This window comes from Macrosteles quadrilineatus, unplaced genomic scaffold (assembly GCF_028750875.1).
Source record: "Macrosteles quadrilineatus isolate MER2022 unplaced genomic scaffold, UCM_ALF_1.0 Scaffold_4__1_contigs__length_99947679, whole genome shotgun sequence".
In the NCBI taxonomy this organism is placed as follows: domain Eukaryota; kingdom Metazoa; phylum Arthropoda; class Insecta; order Hemiptera; family Cicadellidae; genus Macrosteles; species Macrosteles quadrilineatus.
In genome coordinates this window covers 41,613,360-41,633,161 of record NW_026542597.1, presented here as the reverse complement: position 1 = coordinate 41,633,161, position 19,802 = coordinate 41,613,360, and the positions used below count along the sequence as shown (strand labels likewise).

At 37.3% G+C, this 19,802-nt stretch overlaps 1 protein-coding gene across 1 annotated transcript in view; it reads right to left on the bottom strand.

The window, feature by feature from the left end:
• Positions 1 to 33: 33 nt before the first annotated feature.
• Positions 34 to 19,802, bottom strand: part of LOC128992031 (activator of 90 kDa heat shock protein ATPase homolog 2) — a 40,726-nt gene continuing 20,957 nt past the window's right edge. Inside the window, exons 7-9 of the mRNA XM_054415379.1 lie at positions 18,868 to 18,969; positions 2,338 to 2,474; positions 34 to 910 (exon numbers count right to left, since the gene is read on the bottom strand). Of these exons, the coding sequence (XP_054271354.1) occupies positions 826 to 910; positions 2,338 to 2,474; positions 18,868 to 18,969 (324 nt within the window). The 3' untranslated portion in view covers positions 34 to 825. The remainder of the gene's footprint in view (positions 911 to 2,337; positions 2,475 to 18,867; positions 18,970 to 19,802) is intronic.

Here is a 19,802-nt window from a genome sequence, read left to right as displayed (position 1 = left end):
TAATTTTTCAGTGAAAATAGTTAACAAATAAAATTTCAACTTTCTCCACTTTAAGTAGACAGCACAGCATAAGGTAAAAGCTAAAACATTTATTTCTTTTTAATTTGAAAACATCAAGCTTTGAATTTTAAAATTTAAAAACTCACAATATTACTTAAAATTTTTTTCTGATTGATTGGTATTAAAATATTAAGTGCGAGAAAATAGGTAATTGTTTTTATGAACTAAATCAAACTTTTCAGATCCTTGTTTAAACTGTTTAAAAAAATTGGTTGTCTACAACATAAGATAAAGATCACAAAATAGTCAAAAATCTTATAAAAGATTTATAAGATTTTGCACAGCGGTTAAAAAAACAGGGAGGCCTGTTAAAACTTGATTGATATATGACATATTTTTCATACATGCTTTAATCGAATTTCCCTTATTTGTAAGAAGCCCTAAAAAGATCCAAGTTTCACAATAATGATATACCGATAAAATAATCCTTTCTAAAAGACAAATTCGTTGACACAAAAAATCATTTTAGAATATTTTGTTCTAAGGAATACGTTTGTTTCATGATGTTTAACTTTCAAACAATCAACATAAGAACGGGTATAAATAATTAAAAAGTTAATAATAGACAAAAATTGAACGTAATGTATACAGAATCAATCTGTATAAAAAATGAAAACAATCTAAAATAGTTAAAAATAAATAATTAATCTTTGATGCCTTACAATATATTACAATAAAATTGTATTATGTTTGATGAACGTGTCACACTTTGCCGATTGTAAACCATACATCTAGTAGTCACATCTAGTTTTGATGGTCAGGCTGTCACAGAAAAGAGCCGAAGCTGAACGTTCGCTTTATTGGGTCCCAATAGTAGCGGCTCCAGTTCTCCTTGGTGGCTTCAGCGTCACTGTTAAAAAATATGTTAGGTTATTTGCTATTGCAACCTATCCAAGCTTCACTGTCAACAAAAATTAAAAAAATAACCTTTATCATTGTACAGACCACAGGTATTTATGTAATTTTGTTATTAAAAGTACACCCATGGTGGGTTGGCACCATTGAAAAATAAAATAGTGATCATCGTGGACTGCTTATCCAAAGTAACTTCATGCGGCCAAAACCGATTTCACTTTTAGGTGTTGTAAAATTTAGCTAATTTAAAACTTTAAACTCTTTTCTTTCTTTTAATTTATTATTATATTCTGGCTTGAAATAGTCTTTTAGGAAAGGTTTCAATGGTAAAATTCACTTATTGAGCGTATTTAACCCGCTCACCAAAGGAAAAAAGCCAGTTTTTAAAGACATTGACAGCCTACATCTAGAATCATTAAGATCAGTGATAGGGATATAGTTAAATAAGTATTTACAGGACTTTACATTTTGATACGGAACGTTGCAGTTAGATTGGCAAGCAGGATGCATATGCCGGCTAGAATCCTTCACCTGTGTAATTTTGAAAAGTCATCTCATAAATTAATTACCGTTTGATTAATTCAATACCACCAGCGTCTCAGTGTTGTAGGGAGCCTTTCTCTCAGCCCCTCTTACAAGCCATCTTAATTTACACATCTTCAATCATGAACATTTGGCACTGATACAGTTTTAAGGTCCATTTGCACATATTAGTTCCGGCACAGTTCCATCACAGTTCAGTCTCAGTTGCATCCGCAATTTCTCAGTCAAACTTCTGTCACTTTATTTACAGTGATGTTGCAGAAAAAAACACAACATTCTATCAAATTTCCATAGTCCATCTAGTTGATTGTTACAAACAGTTCTTTAAAATATAAACACGATCATTTAAATCAAAAGAACACTATTGTCACAACTATTGTCTAACCTCAAAAACGTATGTCAGGCGTCAGAACAATCCAAAAATATCGGTGAGGAGAAATCTGAAATTGACTGATGGACGCTGGCAGAGTGACTAACAGACCTGCGCCGGATGGGTGTAGATAGTGCAATAGAAAATCCATCAAAGAATATTTTTGGTTGACTGTGACGTGACTGATGTGTCTGACCTGTGACGTGCCGTAATATGTGTGAATCGACCTTTACATGTAAAAGTTGATGCAAGGTAGAATCTGGAATTCTTGAAAGAAATTGCTTGTGTCATCCACCTTTGAACTAGCTTCTTAAGCTGTTGTAATTGGAGTTGATTGGATACTTCAATTAGACAACCAATCAGTAAAAAAAATTTCAATAAATCTCTCGTGTTGAAAACATACATTTTCAGCAATACCTATCAATATAAAGTTTACTAAAACCATAGGAAGTGAATGTTCATTTATCGAGTATACAAAGATAAGGCTCCAAAAGGATAACTGCCTCTACCTTTTAGGCACAGACGTCTGAGTGAGTGTGAGCTCCGTGTGATCTTGCTTCTGGCTGATATCCATCGTGACAGTGGAGTAATGCTCGTCTGGCCACCGCTTGGACCTCCATCTCTGTACAATCTTCTTGTCCTCTTCCTGTAAAAAAACAACAACAAACACACCGATAGTCATGATGTACAAATTATTGATACTATTGATGATAGAAAATGTCTCCGAGATTTCCTTGCATTTAATCATTATACGTTGTATCGTAAGTTTTTAAAGATACGTAGGCTACACTCATTAATGTTTTGAAAACACAATAGACAATAGACAATAGACAAATTCTTTATTCCTTCAACAATATACACATATTGTAATAGACATCGTCAAACTTAACAAGCAATAACAAAATATCAAGGCAACAAATATTTGTTCTGTCAAAAGATACATATAATACATAAATAAATGTCACAAAAATACAATATCTAATCTGTCTACAATAAGGTCATCTTAACTATGCAACAAAAACTCATATTTCATAAATTCATCTATGTCATAAAAAGGATTTTCTACTAGCCAGGAATACAATACTTTTGCAAATTTTCTTTCTGATAAATTCAGCCAGGCTTTTGGTAACTTGTTAAAGAACTTAAGACCTAAATAACTATGGTAACTCTTTGTTTTGGTTAATCTACATTTTGGTAACTGTAGGAGATGTCTATCTCTTGTTTCATAGTCATGGAATATGGCTCTTTTAGGCAACGATGGATAGTTTTTCTTTACCAACATCAGAACATCATATATATAAAGATTAACAAAGGTTAAAACATTAGCTTCTACAAATAATGGTCGACAATGTTCTGACGGTTTAGCATTCATTATTATTCTAATTGCTTTTTTTTGTAAGATTAAAATTCTCTCCATGCCTATACCATTTCCCCAAACTGTCAGACCATATCTTAAAATACTTTCAAAAAAGGAAAAATAAGACATCCTTAAACACACCTTAGTTACTTGTCTTTTTAAATTAATCAGTAAATATATTGTTGGGGGCGTAATGGGTGAAAATGAAAATAATTAATAACTCGAAGGACCAGAACTAATTAATAGTTCAAGAGAAAAATAATTAAATTAGAGAAAATGGCGAATCTGCAATTTGAAGGGCACTGAGGTCCCGAGATGGAATAAAATGTCTTGTGAGGGGCAAATGAGATTAGTTTTAGAGTCTAATTAAAACACACACAAAACTTTAAGGTTGTACCTTGAGTCCAATTGTCCAAAGGTGGAGAGTATGGCAGCGGCGTCGTCTATGGTGGAGCGATGGCGGATGGCGGAGTCCTTAGACCGAATGCTTCTGTTTTGTAGAATTTTGGAGTACGCAACGCACCCAAGTTCATAATCACAAAGAGCTCACTAATACGCGGAAGTCACGGTGAAAACGTACGGAAAGTCTAGAAGTAATACACGGACGCGCACACACTGTCTTGAGGTTTGAAGAGTCTGAAAGCACTAGATCACAATTTAAGTAATTTAATCACAAACAAAAGGGGGAAATTAAAATGTATATATAGTTAAATGTACTATAGAGGAGAGGGAGGCCAGATATAATTAATCTATAGCCTAAAAATACGTTTAAGAGAGGTAAAATGGGCAATTAATGTCCCGAGATACGAGAAACGGAATACACCGTGAGTTATGGACGCCGACCGTGGACAGACAGACGCCGATCACCGATTTCACTTTTAAAAATGCAATTGCGGTTTAGAGGGGTCTAGGAATTCGATGGCCAATAGGAAATGCGATTGAAGCAAACCCGGCGTCAGGTGATTCATGGGTATGTAGTACAGGAAAATAGGCCTTACTGTGGCGGGAAATTCGAGCAGGCTTAGCAATCTCATTTGAATATTGAAAGCGGGAGTCTATTTACAATAAATTGTTACTGAGACTAAATAATATTACAATAAATGTGGTGATTTATATACACATTAGCATGATTAATTAACCAGTGACTTAATTAACATAATGATTAATTTCTAAATACTCTAAAAATATGAATACCGAACATTCCGGCCCCCTTGAAGCATTACAGCTTCAACAGACAATTAATTAAAAAACACAAGAGCAAACGTAAACCACACTTAAATCTAATATGTACATAGAGTAGGTTTCTTGGACTTAGTCTTCATTGCATGGCAGAGGGAAGACCTTGTGAACAGGCCGTGTGAAAGTCCCAGAAGCTGTCTTCACTGTGACGACTCGAACTGTTCCATCAGCGCCAGGGTGAGTGGAGACGATGCGTCCAAGAGGCCAGGTGAGTGGAGGTGAATTGGAGTGAATGAGCACCAAGTCTCCGGTCTTCAAATTCTCATGAGGGGTGGTCCACTTGGATCGCTGCTGGAGGGAGTGGAGATATTCAAGCTGCCAACGCCTCCAGATACGCTGGTGAAAAGCCTGGACAAGCTGCCACTGACGAAGACGATTGAAGGGCACTTCAGACAGTTGAGGTTCCGGCAGGGCAACTAATGGAGCTCCGATGAGGAAATGTCCAGGGGTCAGCACAGAAATTTCGGAAGGGTCTGAACTAAGAGCTGTAAGAGGGCGCGAGTTTAGCATTGCCTCTACTTGAATGGACAAAGTTTGAAATTGGGTTAAAGTTAAAATGGTTTCACCAATTACCCGTTTCAGATGGTATTTTGCACTTTTAACGGCACTTTCCCATAAGCCACCTTGATGAGGTGCAGAGGGGGGGTTGAAATGGAAGTTAATTCCTTTGGGGGTGGTGAAATGAACAATTTTGTCCTGCGAATCAGGTGTAAGGATGGTTTCACGGATTACCTTGCGTAATTCCGAGTTTGCACCAACAAAGTTGGTTCCGCAGTCAGAATACAGATCGGAACAGAGTCCGCGTCGGGACACAAAACGTGTGAGAGCGGCAATGAAGCCTGAGGTGGTAAGATCGGTGACTACCTCTATATGAATAGCTTTGGTAGCCATGCAGATAAAAATACACAAATAGACCTTAATCTGTCTAAGAGCTTTGAGACTGCAAACGCGAACACTAAATGGTCCGGCGTAATCTACGCCTGTAGATGAGAATGGACGAGTAGGATTGACCCGATGAGCAGGTAAATCACCCATTAGAGGGATTTTGTTTCGTGGTTTATTTTTAAAGCACACAAGACACTTAAATATGCGCGAGCGGATAACGCTCCTGGCCGATAGAATCCACACTTTTCGGGCGAGTAGTGATTGAGTTAGTTGCGGACCTGAGTGCAAGTGTACCTGGTGGTAAAAGTCTATAAGCAAATTCACTACAGTATGAGACTTGGGTAGAACAATAGGGTGACGTATGTCATGAGCAAGCGAACAATGTGACAATCGGCCACCGACGCGTATGAGACCATTAGGGTCGAGGAAGGGGGTGAGTTTCTGTAATTGTGCAGAACATATTGAGCCTTTGTTCAATAATTTAATATCCGCACTGAAATGGAGTTTTTGCACTAGTTTAAAAATTGTCACTTCCGCTAGATTTAATTCACTGAGTTTTAAGTGTCCAGAGAGTTTGTTTTTAGACCTGGAATAGTTTATGAATCGTAGTACATAAGCTAGCACACGGGTTAGTTTCAACCAAGATGAATATTTAGACAATAAGTCCCATTCCGAAGGGGCGACTGTTGCACTAAGTACACTAAGAGGAGTTTCTTTAATTTCGTCCGTGGGAGTGAGTTCAGACGGCGAAAAACATGAGGGGGGCCAGTTGGCCGCAGGGAGCTGTAACCATGGTGGGCCAGTCCACCATAAGGGATGGTCAATGAGAGATGAGGCTAGAATTCCTCGTGAGGCACAATCAGCGGGGTTTTCCGTCCCTTTTATGTGCCGCCACTGATAACTGGGAATGATTTCTTGCACTTGGGCTACACGATTAGCCACAAAGGTCTTTAGTCTGTATGGAGGGGTTTGTAGCCAAGTAAGAACTACAGATGAGTCACTCCACAATACAGTGGTATTCGTAGTAAGAGAGTTAAATTGTTTTTCACAATAATGCACTAGTTTTGATAAGAGGTGAGCTGCACACAATTCCAAGCGGGGTAAAGTTACCTTTTTTAACGGGGCAACACGAGTCTTAGACAATATTTGTTTCACAATGACTGTTTTGTCACTAGATTCACACCGGAAATACACTACCGCGGCATAACCGCATTCCGATGCATCACAGAAACCGTGAAGCTCGATATCAGAGGAGTGAGCGAGCGGAAATGCTCGGGGGATCTTAATTTGACCGAGGTGGTCTTTAGTGTTACTAGTGAACACATGCCACTTATGTGCTAGATCAGAAGGGAGAGGGTCGTCCCAATCAAGACCTTGAGTCCATAGTAATTGCATGAAGCATTTTGCTACCATGATTAATGGGGACAAAAATCCACAGGGGTCATATAGTTTGGCAATAAAGCTGAGCACGGAGCGCTTAGTCAGCTTTTCAGACGGGGGGTTGAAAGCGTAACAGAAACAGTCTTCTTCAGGAGACCAATGGAGACCTAGGATGGAGTACTGGGGAAGCTGAGCGTCTTGCAGGAAACTTGGAGTCTCTAGATGTTCCGAAGGAAATTTTTCTAGAAGAGCAGAGGAGTTGGAGGCCCACTTGCGAAGTTCAAAGCCACCACGATGTAGAAGTTGGATAAGTTGGTCCTGTAGTTCAAGAGCAGCCTCAACGGAGTCAGCACCCGTGATAATGTCGTCCACGTAGGTGTGATGACGTAGAGAGTGAGAAGCCTGAGGGAAGGCATCACCTTCGTCTTCCGCTAACTGCATTAAAGTTTTAATAGCAAGGTAGGGGGAGCTGTTCATGCCGTAGGTGACGGTAGTAAGTTGAAACGTAGAGATTTCCTTTGAAGGGTCGTCACGCCACATAATCAGTTGAAACTTTTGATCGTCAGGGTGCACTTGTATTTGGCGGTACATTTGCCGAATGTCACATGAAAACACAATTTTATGAGAGCGGAAGTTCAAAATTACGTCACAAATGTCAGTTTGTAATTTACGTCCTGTCAAAAGAATATCGTTTAAGGAGTGACCGGAACTGGTTTTGCTACTGGCGTCAAACACTGTCCTTAAATTGGTCGTGCTAGAGTCCTTCAGTACCCCATGATGAGGTAGGAAGTAGTGTGGGTGTATGTCTTCAACAAAATCTAGTTTTGTCATATGGCCGAGAGTTTGATATTCAGACATGAACGTCTTATACAAGTGTGAAAAATGGGGTTGAGCTTTAAATTTCTGCTCAATAGACAACAAGCGCTTTTCAGCAATGGGCCTAGATTGGCCTAGAATGGAGGGGTCCGTCTTGAACGGTAGTCGCACAACATAACGACCTGATTGATCACGAGAGTGTGATTTTTTATAGTATTCATCACAAAGAAGCTCTTCCTGTGACTTAACCTGGAAGTGAGGGGGTTCCTCCTGTTGCCAAAAACGTTGCAGGGAAGAGTGTAGTGAATTATCACTAACAGAGAGAAGAGAGATCGCAAAACCTGACACGGGTTCCGAGTTAGTTGCACAGGGAGCTTTACCCATCAGAATAAAGCCAAGATGAGTACCTATCACATGAGGCATGTGCGTGCCGAGGGAGTAACTTTCATGAGTCCAGAGGAGGGGTAGCAGAGAACTACCTATAAGCACGTCAATGCCACCAGGCAAGTGAAAAGTAGGATCAGCTAGAACATAGGGCTTGATTTTTGTTAGCACTTCCGGTGATATAGGGGAGCGAGGTAAGTCGACGGAAATCTTATCAAGAATATGGAATTGATGGTCAGTGGCTATTACTCGACCTGAGAGAGTTTCAAGATTCAAGTAAGTTGACCCTTTAGTACAGGAAGCCATTTGAGAAAGACCAGATATTTTGAGTTGAGAAGACTGGCGTTTTATATTCAGGAGATTCGCAGCGCGTTCTGAGAGCAGATCACACATACTGCCAGTATCTAGTAGAGCACGAAACACATGAGAGATACCCTGAGGGGAAGTCAACTTGACCAAGGCGGTGCCGAGTAATACAGTATAATTACCCGAAGTCGTACGTGAGTTATTTTGGGCAGAATAATTGCTTACATCCGCGACAGTGGCGGAGATAGAGGCTTGTGAATTAACATCACCAGTCTGAGTGTGAGATGGACCTGAAGTGGTCGGGGAAGTTCTTTGACCTTGAGGTCGAAAAGACATCTGAGAGGTTTGATTATTATCACCAAGGTGTAAGAGAGAGTGGTGTCGCTGTTTACATGTGCGACAAGTGAACTGAGAGCGGCATTCTTTGGAGCTATGTTCACCCAAGCAAGAAAAACAACGATTATGTTTTTTAACAATGGCGTGTCGCTCTCGAGGAGATTTATTTTGAAATACGTCACAAGTGTAAACTTTGTGATCATTTTTGTTACAAACAAAACATTTGTTATAGACAGGACTATTTTTAGTCTGAGAGCTATGAGAGGGGGGAGCATTAGATCTCGAAGTAGCTACCATGGCTAGGCCTACGTCAGACCGGAAATGCACCTTTTTTGGTATGGTTTTGTGAGGTGAAGGTGATTGAACGCTTCTGTGGGCCGATGACATGTTATGTATGTTAGCATCTTCTGTCTGCGAACATTCTTGGTTAAGAAATTTTATTATTTCACCAATTTCTGGTAATGAATGAGTAACTGGATCTTCGGTTTGACTGGAACGGAACGATTCAAGTTTTTTACGTAGTTCCTGGTCCATTTTACGCAAAAGGAGTGCGGACAATAGGGGGTTGTTGTCACTAACGTCACAATTTAATGCCTTAAGAGCTTGTGTGTGTTCCGTAAACAGGTTTACAAATTGGCGCAAACCTTTGAGTGAAGTTGCCGTAATGTTTGGCAGGTCCAACAATTGGTTAAGATGCAATGATTGCAATCTTCGATTGTTGTGATATCTGTCACGTAACAATTCATAGGCGACTAGATAATTAGGAGCGGTGAGATTTAAACTCCTTATTAAATTGAGAGGCTCTCCATTTAAGACAGAGAGTAAGTACTGGAATTTCATAACAGAGGATAATGAAGCATTACGGTGGATTGCAGTGTCAAAAAGATTGATAAAACTTGTCCACGTTAATGGATCGCCAGAGAATTTTTGTAAGTCCAGTTTAGGTAATCGTACTTGTGAGCTTGGATGAGTTTCTGAAACAGAAAACGATTCACTGAACGCGGAAGGGGTTTTTGGTGGTTCTGAGGGAACCAGGGTTTCAATCGTAGCTTGAATGTGAGAGAACATGTCTTCAATAGCATCTTGATCATTGGAAAGAGTCTTATCATCGATCCCTTCATCTTCCAGAACGAAGGCACGTTGAAGGTTATTTTCAAATTCACTGCGTTTCTTTTTTATTTCCAACGCGTAAGCGGATAATTTCTTAAGTTGTAATGGTGTTAGAGGGTCGATTTGAGTTGATAATTCATCTACTGTAGCCTTAAGTTTTTCAAAACGTGATTTAATCAGCGCCGTAGAACGGGTGTAGATTGCGGACTTAAAATCAGATGCTTTAGGAGGCATTGTGAAGTGTTCACTTGAGTATTCACACGAAAATGGAAGTTGTGGGTACACAAAAGGCTTGTAGCTAGGCCTATGAATGGTATTAGCTTAACAATGTAGTAATTAATTGTCCGCTGAATAATATAGAGATAAAATATTATAAATATCTAAAACATATATCCACCTACTTTGTAGCTTAATTGAGGCAAATAGTGAAAAACACTAAGTTATCAACACGTTAAATAGCAATAAAATATTTTTAAATGAGTGTGGCAGGTTTAATTCGATTTTCAAACTATAAATCAACAATTGAGCTTAGTTGAAAGTATTCAAGTACGGTAATAATAATGCACAATAAAACAAGAGATATGATAGAACAAATGAATGAGTCACATGAAAGTTCACCGTTATTTACAAAAATAATAAATGGATCTAAATAAGTTTAATGAGAGTAGGCCTCATTAATGAAACAGTGTAGAATAATCCTTAGTAAACAAGAATTGCAATATAAAGAGTAAGTTATTACCCTAATAAATGAGAAAGGAACATAAAATTATAACCATCAATGAAATATGAATCACAATACAAATACGCTAGCTAACAGTTTTGTTTATATGTACAACACTAGTAATAAGAACCAGTAAAAACGGTTATTTTGAACTATTTATTAAAATGTTAATTGACAAGATAAAATTACCTTAAATATAATATCGCACGTTTGTCAACCAAAATTACAGAGATGAACTAATTTAACTTTACTTAATTTAAAATCAAAATTCAGAAAGCATAAACAATGTTAAATACCAATGACAAATTATTGTTTATTTAGTACGATATTCAAAAGAGCAATATTGATTCAAAGAATAATAGTAAATACCTAATAGTAACCTAATAGTTGGTTATTAATAATATCAATCAACCTTATTACACAATACACCTTAAATGAGAAAATGTAAACAACAACAAACGCTGTACAGAGTGACAGTTGAGATATGCGTCTGCTACTAGTGTCTGCCGTCTGCACGCGACTAAATCCCGCAACTAAAACTAAATCCCGTTTTCGGGATAAAAAAGCCAAGTAGAGAAAAATTGTCTACTACTAGAGAGAACAGCAAATTGTACATGATTGTGACCTGCGCAGACGCGCGAGTGGAGAGAGATTGCTAAACCACGCCCACGAACGGAACGAACGCGAGCCGATATTTTGCCAATATGGCGAAAATTGAAAATTGCAGATCGCTAAAAATATGGTTGATGATGAAAATTGGCTGAAATTAATTACCACAGGACTTTAGACAATGAATCCGGCTCGAAGGACCAAATGTTGGGGGCGTAATGGGTGAAAATGAAAATAATTAATAACTCGAAGGACCAGAACTAATTAATAGTTCAAGAGAAAAATAATTAAATTAGAGAAAATGGCGAATCTGCAATTTGAAGGGCACTGAGGTCCCGAGATGGAATAAAATGTCTTGTGAGGGGCAAATGAGATTAGTTTTAGAGTCTAATTAAAACACACACAAAACTTTAAGGTTGTACCTTGAGTCCAATTGTCCAAAGGTGGAGAGTATGGCAGCGGCGTCGTCTATGGTGGAGCGATGGCGGATGGCGGAGTCCTTAGACCGAATGCTTCTGTTTTGTAGAATTTTGGAGTACGCAACGCACCCAAGTTCATAATCACAAAGAGCTCACTAATACGCGGAAGTCACGGTGAAAACGTACGGAAAGTCTAGAAGTAATACACGGACGCGCACACACTGTCTTGAGGTTTGAAGAGTCTGAAAGCACTAGATCACAATTTAAGTAATTTAATCACAAACAAAAGGGGGAAATTAAAATGTATATATAGTTAAATGTACTATAGAGGAGAGGGAGGCCAGATATAATTAATCTATAGCCTAAAAATACGTTTAAGAGAGGTAAAATGGGCAATTAATGTCCCGAGATACGAGAAACGGAATACACCGTGAGTTATGGACGCCGACCGTGGACAGACAGACGCCGATCACCGATTTCACTTTTAAAAATGCAATTGCGGTTTAGAGGGGTCTAGGAATTCGATGGCCAATAGGAAATGCGATTGAAGCAAACCCGGCGTCAGGTGATTCATGGGTATGTAGTACAGGAAAATAGGCCTTACTGTGGCGGGAAATTCGAGCAGGCTTAGCAATCTCATTTGAATATTGAAAGCGGGAGTCTATTTACAATAAATTGTTACTGAGACTAAATAATATTACAATAAATGTGGTGATTTATATACACATTAGCATGATTAATTAACCAGTGACTTAATTAACATAATGATTAATTTCTAAATACTCTAAAAATATGAATACCGAACATATATTATTCTACATAACCTTTTACAAACAATATCAATCTGATTTTTCCATGAAAGACTAGCATCAATACTTATACCTAACAATGTTACAGCCTTATTTACATCATATAAATTACCTTTTTTTAAAGAAACTATCAAATTTTGTGTTTTTCCTTCATTTAAAAACAAACCATTAGCTTCAAACCAACTCTTTGCATCCAGAAGGGCTTCTTCTGACAAATATTCCAGGTGCTCTATACAATTACTTACATTCAGAAGGGAAGTATCGTCTGCATATATTGTAGTAAAACTAAAATTGTTAAAACTAAAATCATTTATCAAAATTATAAAAAGTATTGGCCTCAATACAGATCCCTGTGGTACACCTGATAAAACATCTAAGATCTGGGAACAAACACCTCCTACATCTACGATCTGCTTTCTATGTCTCAAATATGACTCCAACAATTTCAACTCTTTACCATCAAAACCATAGTATTTTAACTTAGCAAGTAATATGTCATGATTTACCGTGTCAAATGCCTTCGTTAAATCACACAGTGTAATCTGAGCAGAACGGCATTCTTCTAAGGCTATAAGTAACTCATTAACCAAGACATCTATAGCTTGAATGGTGGATCTGCCAGAGCGGTAGCCATATTGAGAATCACTAAACAAATTTGAGGATTCAAAAAGTTACAAATTTGGTCTTTTACTATTTTTTCATAGATCTTTGCAAATATAGGAATGCATGATATGGGTCTGTAACTCTGAGGCAAATCAGGGTTACCCTTTTTATAGATGGGTACCACTCTGGAGAATTTCAAACATTCAGGAAAAACTCCATCCAAAATACACTTATTGAGACAAAATGTTAGCGGCTCCAGTATCTCTAATGCAACTTCTTTTAATATCTCACTGGACATACCATAAACATCTTTTGAGGGAGAGGTTTTAATTGACTGAATAATATGTAACACTTGATGAGGCATCACAGAAGAAAAAACACAGGAAACTGGTTGAGACACGTTGACATTTTTCACATATTCCAATGCTACTCTAGAAGACGAGTCAACACCTTCACAGATTTCTTTTACGGAAGAAAAGAAGAACTTATTGAAGTCATCCGGTCGTATGTTTGGATTGGTCACAGCTCTAGATCCTCTTCCTGCTGCCTTGTTGATGATGGCCCATGCTGATTTACATTTATTAGAAGAGTTCATAATTATTTGGTCGTTGTTTTGTCTCTTAGCTTCTCTCAAGGCATGCCTGTAATTGGCTCTCAACTTCCTCAATGTCAATAGCAGATCTTCAGTTTTATTTGTTGTATACATGTCTTTACAGATAAGAATAAACTGTTTCATCTGTTTAAGCTGAGGTGTGTACCAACTATATATAGGATTTATATGTCTTTTTTTATGTTTCTTCATGTTTTTTTCAACGGCAGACTTAACAGGAAAGCAATAATCAAATAAATGCAGGAATCGATTAAAGAAATTCTGGAAACAAGTACTTGCAGATAAATTAATTGTAAAAAGATTTGTCCAGTCTTCCATTGCTAACAATGTTTTAAACTTAAAAATTTTGTTTTGTGTTACTGGCCTAGTTTTAAACTCCATTGTCCTGTTAGAAGTATTAATTGATGGTGAACTGTCTTTACCGGTATGTATTTCAAAATGCAAACCATCATGATCAGAAAAATCCACACTTTTAACTTCACACTTATAGTCTTGTGTGTATAAATTAGTCATTACATTATCCAAGCAGGATTTACCTCTTGTTGGTTTATCGTTGGCACAATAAATACTGAATTGTCCAAGAGTATTCAAGAATTTTCCAACTGTTTGTTTTTGAGTTGTCACATCAAATTCTGCATTAACATCCCCGCATATGATTATTTTACTATTAAGTGTAATCAAATATTTTAAGACACTCTCTAAAGATTGCAAAAATACTTCAGGGCAGCCATTATGTGACCTATACAGGGAAACAATAATCAATTTAAAGTCAATGAGCTCAATACCCGTGACCTCGAAATCCACCTCAATAGAAAACTTATTCAATTCAATTTTCCTGAACTTTAACTGATCATCAAGAAAAATACACACACCACCGTGAATATGCTGCCCACGACAAAAGCTGTTTCCTAGTGCAAGTCCATTGGGCACGCAAAAGTCAATTTCTTCAGACTTTAACCAGTGTTCAGCAACACAAATGATTGAATAATTTATTGTATGTTGTAAGATTTCTACTTCTTCTATTTTATTTTGTAAACCCTGGATATTAATAAAAAAGAGTTTTAAATGTTCCTTGTTGATGTGGACCTTCTTAAGTGAGCCTATGGTGGTAAAACTGGATGTACAGCAGAGAGGTTTTCCGATAATGTATCATCTTCATCTCTCCTCAGTTGTGGACTCGGCCTTACCATAGACGTTGTTTCAGCATTACCCTCATAAAGTGACTCCCGATGTTGTAATTCACTGTGACACTCCTTTGAAGCCAAAGATAGTTGTGAAGCTGAAGCTAACATCAAGCTGTTATCAAGACTAACAGACAAACTGGGCACTTCCGTATCAGTTTTTCTTTCAAGAGCATCACAGATATTTTTGGCCAGCCACTGCTTCCCCTTTTTATTTAAATGCATCCCATGGCGAGTGTGCAGATGTCTTTCAGCTACGCTAATATTGACCAAAGACACATTTGGAAAACTCTGACTTAAGTCTTTTAGTGTCTTATTAGATTTTCTTATTTCTTTATTTACACATGACCATTCTTTTAAGTCATGCCTATGTGGAAAATCAACTAAAACTATTGTGGAGCTCTCATATTTATGCAGGGTGTCTTTTACAAGGGTGGTCATTCTTTCCGCTTCATTCCGAGCAATATCATTCGAGCCACAAGCAATTACCAAAACATCTTCAGGGCCCAATTTCTCTCCCTCAATGTTTTTCCTATTTAGGATAGATTCTGCTTGACCTCCCGGTCTTATAAATCCAACAGCCTCGTAAGATTTTGAAAAACGATTTATATGATAAGATAGGCCCCGTCCGTGACTATCTGCACATATAAGCATTTTGTGTTTTTTAGTACACGTATCTTGGTTGTTTTTATGTCCAACACGTGCTGTCTTCAATTTATTTTTTGATTTTACACTACCATTCCCTTTTAGACCCTTATTATTTTTTGTTGTTAGGCATTCTTCTTCATCCTGAGATTTTTCCGTTTCAACATCTTGTAAAACTTCAAAACTATTTGTAGATGTAATATTTGTTGCATTGACCTTTATACTATTAGTTTTACCTCTACTAGTAGTTGGTACGGTGTGCCATTCATTAGAGACAAGCTTTTGCTGATCAGATGTTCTTCCAAGAGGGGGGAAACAATTAAGACATATAGATTTACCAGTTTCATCTTCATTAGTTTCCATGTTTCGTGGTTGCTTTTTTTCTCTTTCTAATATTTGTATGACTGTCTCTAGTGTCCTTATAGTCTCCGCCATTTTTTTTGTTTCTTGTTTGTAGACATCACACCTGTTACATTTATTGTGTGCTTCTGAGTCTTTCATACAAGTGTTGGCTCTAATGTCCTCTTCATAATGTAAAACTAGCATACCCTTAGCCTCTTTTTCTTTTTTGAGTTGATGCTCCAACTGTCTTACCCTATCTAAAAGTTCATTTTCATTATCTTCAACCTGTTTTTTAAGGGATTTAATAACCTCTTCATTTTCTTTAACTTTATCTTCCAACTCCAGAACATAAAAAGAGCTTTTATTTTTTGCTTCATACAGTTCTTTCTTCAGTTCTTCATTTTCATTAAGAATAGATGTGTTAATTTCTTCTGCTATTGAGGAACAATTCAGCTCACTAGTGCTTTCATTAACGTCAATCACACTGCCAGATATTGCAGTTTTATTATTATAATCTTTTGTTTCCTCACCTTCTCTGCAAACTGAACATTTCCACACCCCTATACTGTTATTCCTTTCCATATCTTTTACTTCTAAAACACTTAAATTTTGACATCTAAAATGAAACCATTTTTTGCAATTTCCAGTACATAAAATGGCAGAAAATTTCAGATTTACTCCACAAATACCACAAGGGTATTTAGCCATAGCAAAAAGGTTAGTTAGATCTAAATATTATTTTTTTTTTTTATGTTTGTAATTTGAAGATAAAAAGTTTAGTCCTGTACCAGGTTTCGAACCAGGGTCCTTCAGTTTACCAGTCTGTTACTCAACCAAGTGAGCCACCGCTCCTCACCCTAGAGGGGTTGTCAGTTACAACAATACTTATTCAGATTATGTAGTTGGTCATTGTTAGAACAAGTCTTCTTGCAAGCTTTGTTGAGACCTAGTCTGTGATTTATAAAAAATTGTTATATGTAGAGTTTGTTCAAAAATTAACCACTCTGTGCTTCATAACTGAAATTTTATAAGTAAAGAAAACTTTGGCAAGACTGGAGAATTATTTTAATAGCAAAAAATGAAAATCTAACAGATGCTCTTTATAGGTTAAAACATTGTTAAAGCATCTGTATGTTGAAAAATGGGCACAGAATTAAAGAGTATATCCACTGCTTGAAACACCAACATAACCTCCCCAAAGTTGACACATTTCTGATAAATATTGAATTTAGCTTTTTTATCTCAAAAGAAAGTGAGTTATTGAGTTGGACCAAAGGGAAACCATAACCCATGATAGGTCTTGTTAATAATGTGAAATAAACACATTATTTATTATGACAGATCTAATCCTCAACAGACACAATCATGGACAATCTTAGTTGTTATTGTTTTATGCAACTTTCACAAAAACAGTAGGTAAAAAAAAGGAACTGCCATCTTATCATGCATACTTAATGGTTGCCAATATGACAGAGTGAAGCCCATGTATCAATTTATGTTTTGTCTTTCATTCCAATTCCGAACATTAGTTTAGTTATCTTTGCCATGTGAGGCATTGTTTTCGAAGTATAATTTTAACTAGCCCACATTAAAAACCTCAAAACACATCAAACAAACGATGAGTGGCATAGTTCCAATCTTAACTGGTAGCAGTAGTGCTCGATTTGCAGTAGAACACAGTGGAATGGCGTTCCGGTACTTCTCTTTTGGAAAGATAAAAAGTCAAGCACTGGGTAGCAGCAAAAGATACTACGGCAGTTTTGTATGACATGTTTATTCCACTTGTGTTTACACTACTCAAGTTAAATAGTTAAATACATTGGCATCGTCGGCATAAAAAGATTGAGGGGGACAAATGTAGGAAGGGGGGTCCACTGAGGGGCTTGGGGGGTGCTCCACACCCCCCAATAGGGCCGGGGGTCCACCCCCGGAAAAATTTGTAATTTTCTAAGCAGTTTGGTGACTTTCTAAAGCCATTTTTACACCAAAAACCGTGCCCAATTGTCCATGAACTCCCATTTCACCTGTTGTCTGTCATGAGCAAATAGACAATTTAAAATTTAAACTATGACGATTGCATTAATGAATTTAAAAACACGCTGTACACTACGGCGATATCCTCCTAAAAACCGTTTGGTGACTTTATACAGCCAGTTTTAACGTCTAGAACTGTGTGCAAAAACCGCTCATTTCCCCCTTTATTTGTCATGAATAAGTAGACATTTTTAAAACTAACTATGACGATCGCATTCATTCATAAATCTCAAAAAATATTGTAGGCTACGGCCGTATCCTCACAAAAAGCTGTTTACTGACTTTCTAAAGCCATTATTAATGTTTATATCTGTGTCCAACTGTCCAACAATCTCCCGTTTCACCTGTTATTTGTCTTTGTCATGAGCAAGTAGACATTTAAAAAATCAAACTATGACGAACTTGCATTCATGAATTTCAAAACATAGGCCTACGGTAGACTACGAAGCCATATCTCCCAAAAGCCGTATGGTGACTTTATAAAGCCATTTCTAACGGCTAGAACTGTGCCCAATTGTCCTAAAACCTTCCATTTCACCTGTTATATGCCATGCAAGCAAGTAAATATGTTTTTTTAACTTAACGTTTTTCTCCATTTCTTAGATCTGTCACAATATGTATAGCATCAAATTCAATGACGTTTGAACACTAATATTTAAACCCACAATCTTACATTTTTACAAGCAGGTTTATATAAACAATTTGTTTTTGGCCTTCTGCTCGCTTCATTTAACAATAAACTGTTCAAGGTTCAAGTATCAACTCTTACAAAAAGTATCAACTAACCTAAAAGAACTTAACCGATACTACCGACAGATACAGCACACGAGGAGAAAAAGGTTAACGTAGGCCTACATCTAAATGTAGTATCAACCACTGCCGACTGACGGTGACGGAACGGACTGAAAGTCTGACTGAAACACGAGAAGACATTCAAAACAAGCGTCTAGGCATCCAGTGCAACTCGAGGATCGTGGATCGGAACACCCCTCCACCACCGCACCACGCCGCACGCTTCCGAATCACACAGCGAAGCGAGCACCTTGCTTGCTGGCAGCGATAGATCGGGTAAACACACATTCTATATGATTTTTAAAATTCCTTTAAAAATTTGGGATGGGGGACAAAACTGACTTTTCAAATATTGGGGGGGGGGGGGGGACGCGTCCCCCAAGTCCCCTATAGCGGCGACGCCCGTGGTTAAATAGGACCTAAGCATTTTAACATCAAAATTGGAAATTAAAAACACTCACCAGTTCAACAAACTCTCCATGGATGTTGCCACCAAATAGCTCAAACTTTCCAAGCTTTTTTGTTTCTAACTTAACAGGACCACTTGTAAATGCCATCACCATCTAAAACAAAGACTGATAATTAATGTGGAAACCTTAAAATAAGTTGCAAACAACATTTTGGGCTTGTTATTTTTTCTTAAAAAACTATCAAATAACACACAAATCTGATAAAAGCAAAGATTTTGATTAAAATTTAGTTTTTTAAAGTAATTTTTGTAGTGTTATCGCAAGTTAAATTAAAATATAGTTTTAATAAGACAAATACTTTATTAGCTAGCTTTTTACAATAAACCAGATTCAGAATGTTTATCAACAAAAACTAAACAAATAATATTCTAACACCATATGTTTTCAAACACATATGAATAACAACACATCTCCCCTTTAAAGATCGAACCTCCGGGTAGGTTTGAATTGTCTTGTTGATCTTCTTAGATTCGCTAAAGGATTTGTCTGCGATGGTTCTGATCTTCTCAGGTTTTCTGAGGGACTGGTCTGCAGTGCTGGTTGATCAGAAGGCATAGTAGTGCTAAATCTTTGCAGTGATCTTCTGTTCCTCCGCAAACAACCATCTTGCGTTTGAATTATATAGGATCGAGGTGCAGGATGTTTGTTTAATATAGTTCCTTCTTGATTCCTGTCCTTTATATGGACTTGAGCTCCATAAGGTAGAGTAGGCAATTCTGTGGCTCTATGTCTTTTGTCAAAATAAATCTTTTGACGATCAATTCTTGCTTCTTCCTTTTCCCTTAACTTTTCAGTGTCTACCAGATAGGGTATTAGTTGATCAGACATTATCGGAACATAAGTGCGGATCCTTCTCCCGAAAAGTAATTCCGCTGGACTTTTCCCATTTTCCAGAGGGGTTGCTCTTAACATAAGTAGCATTTTGT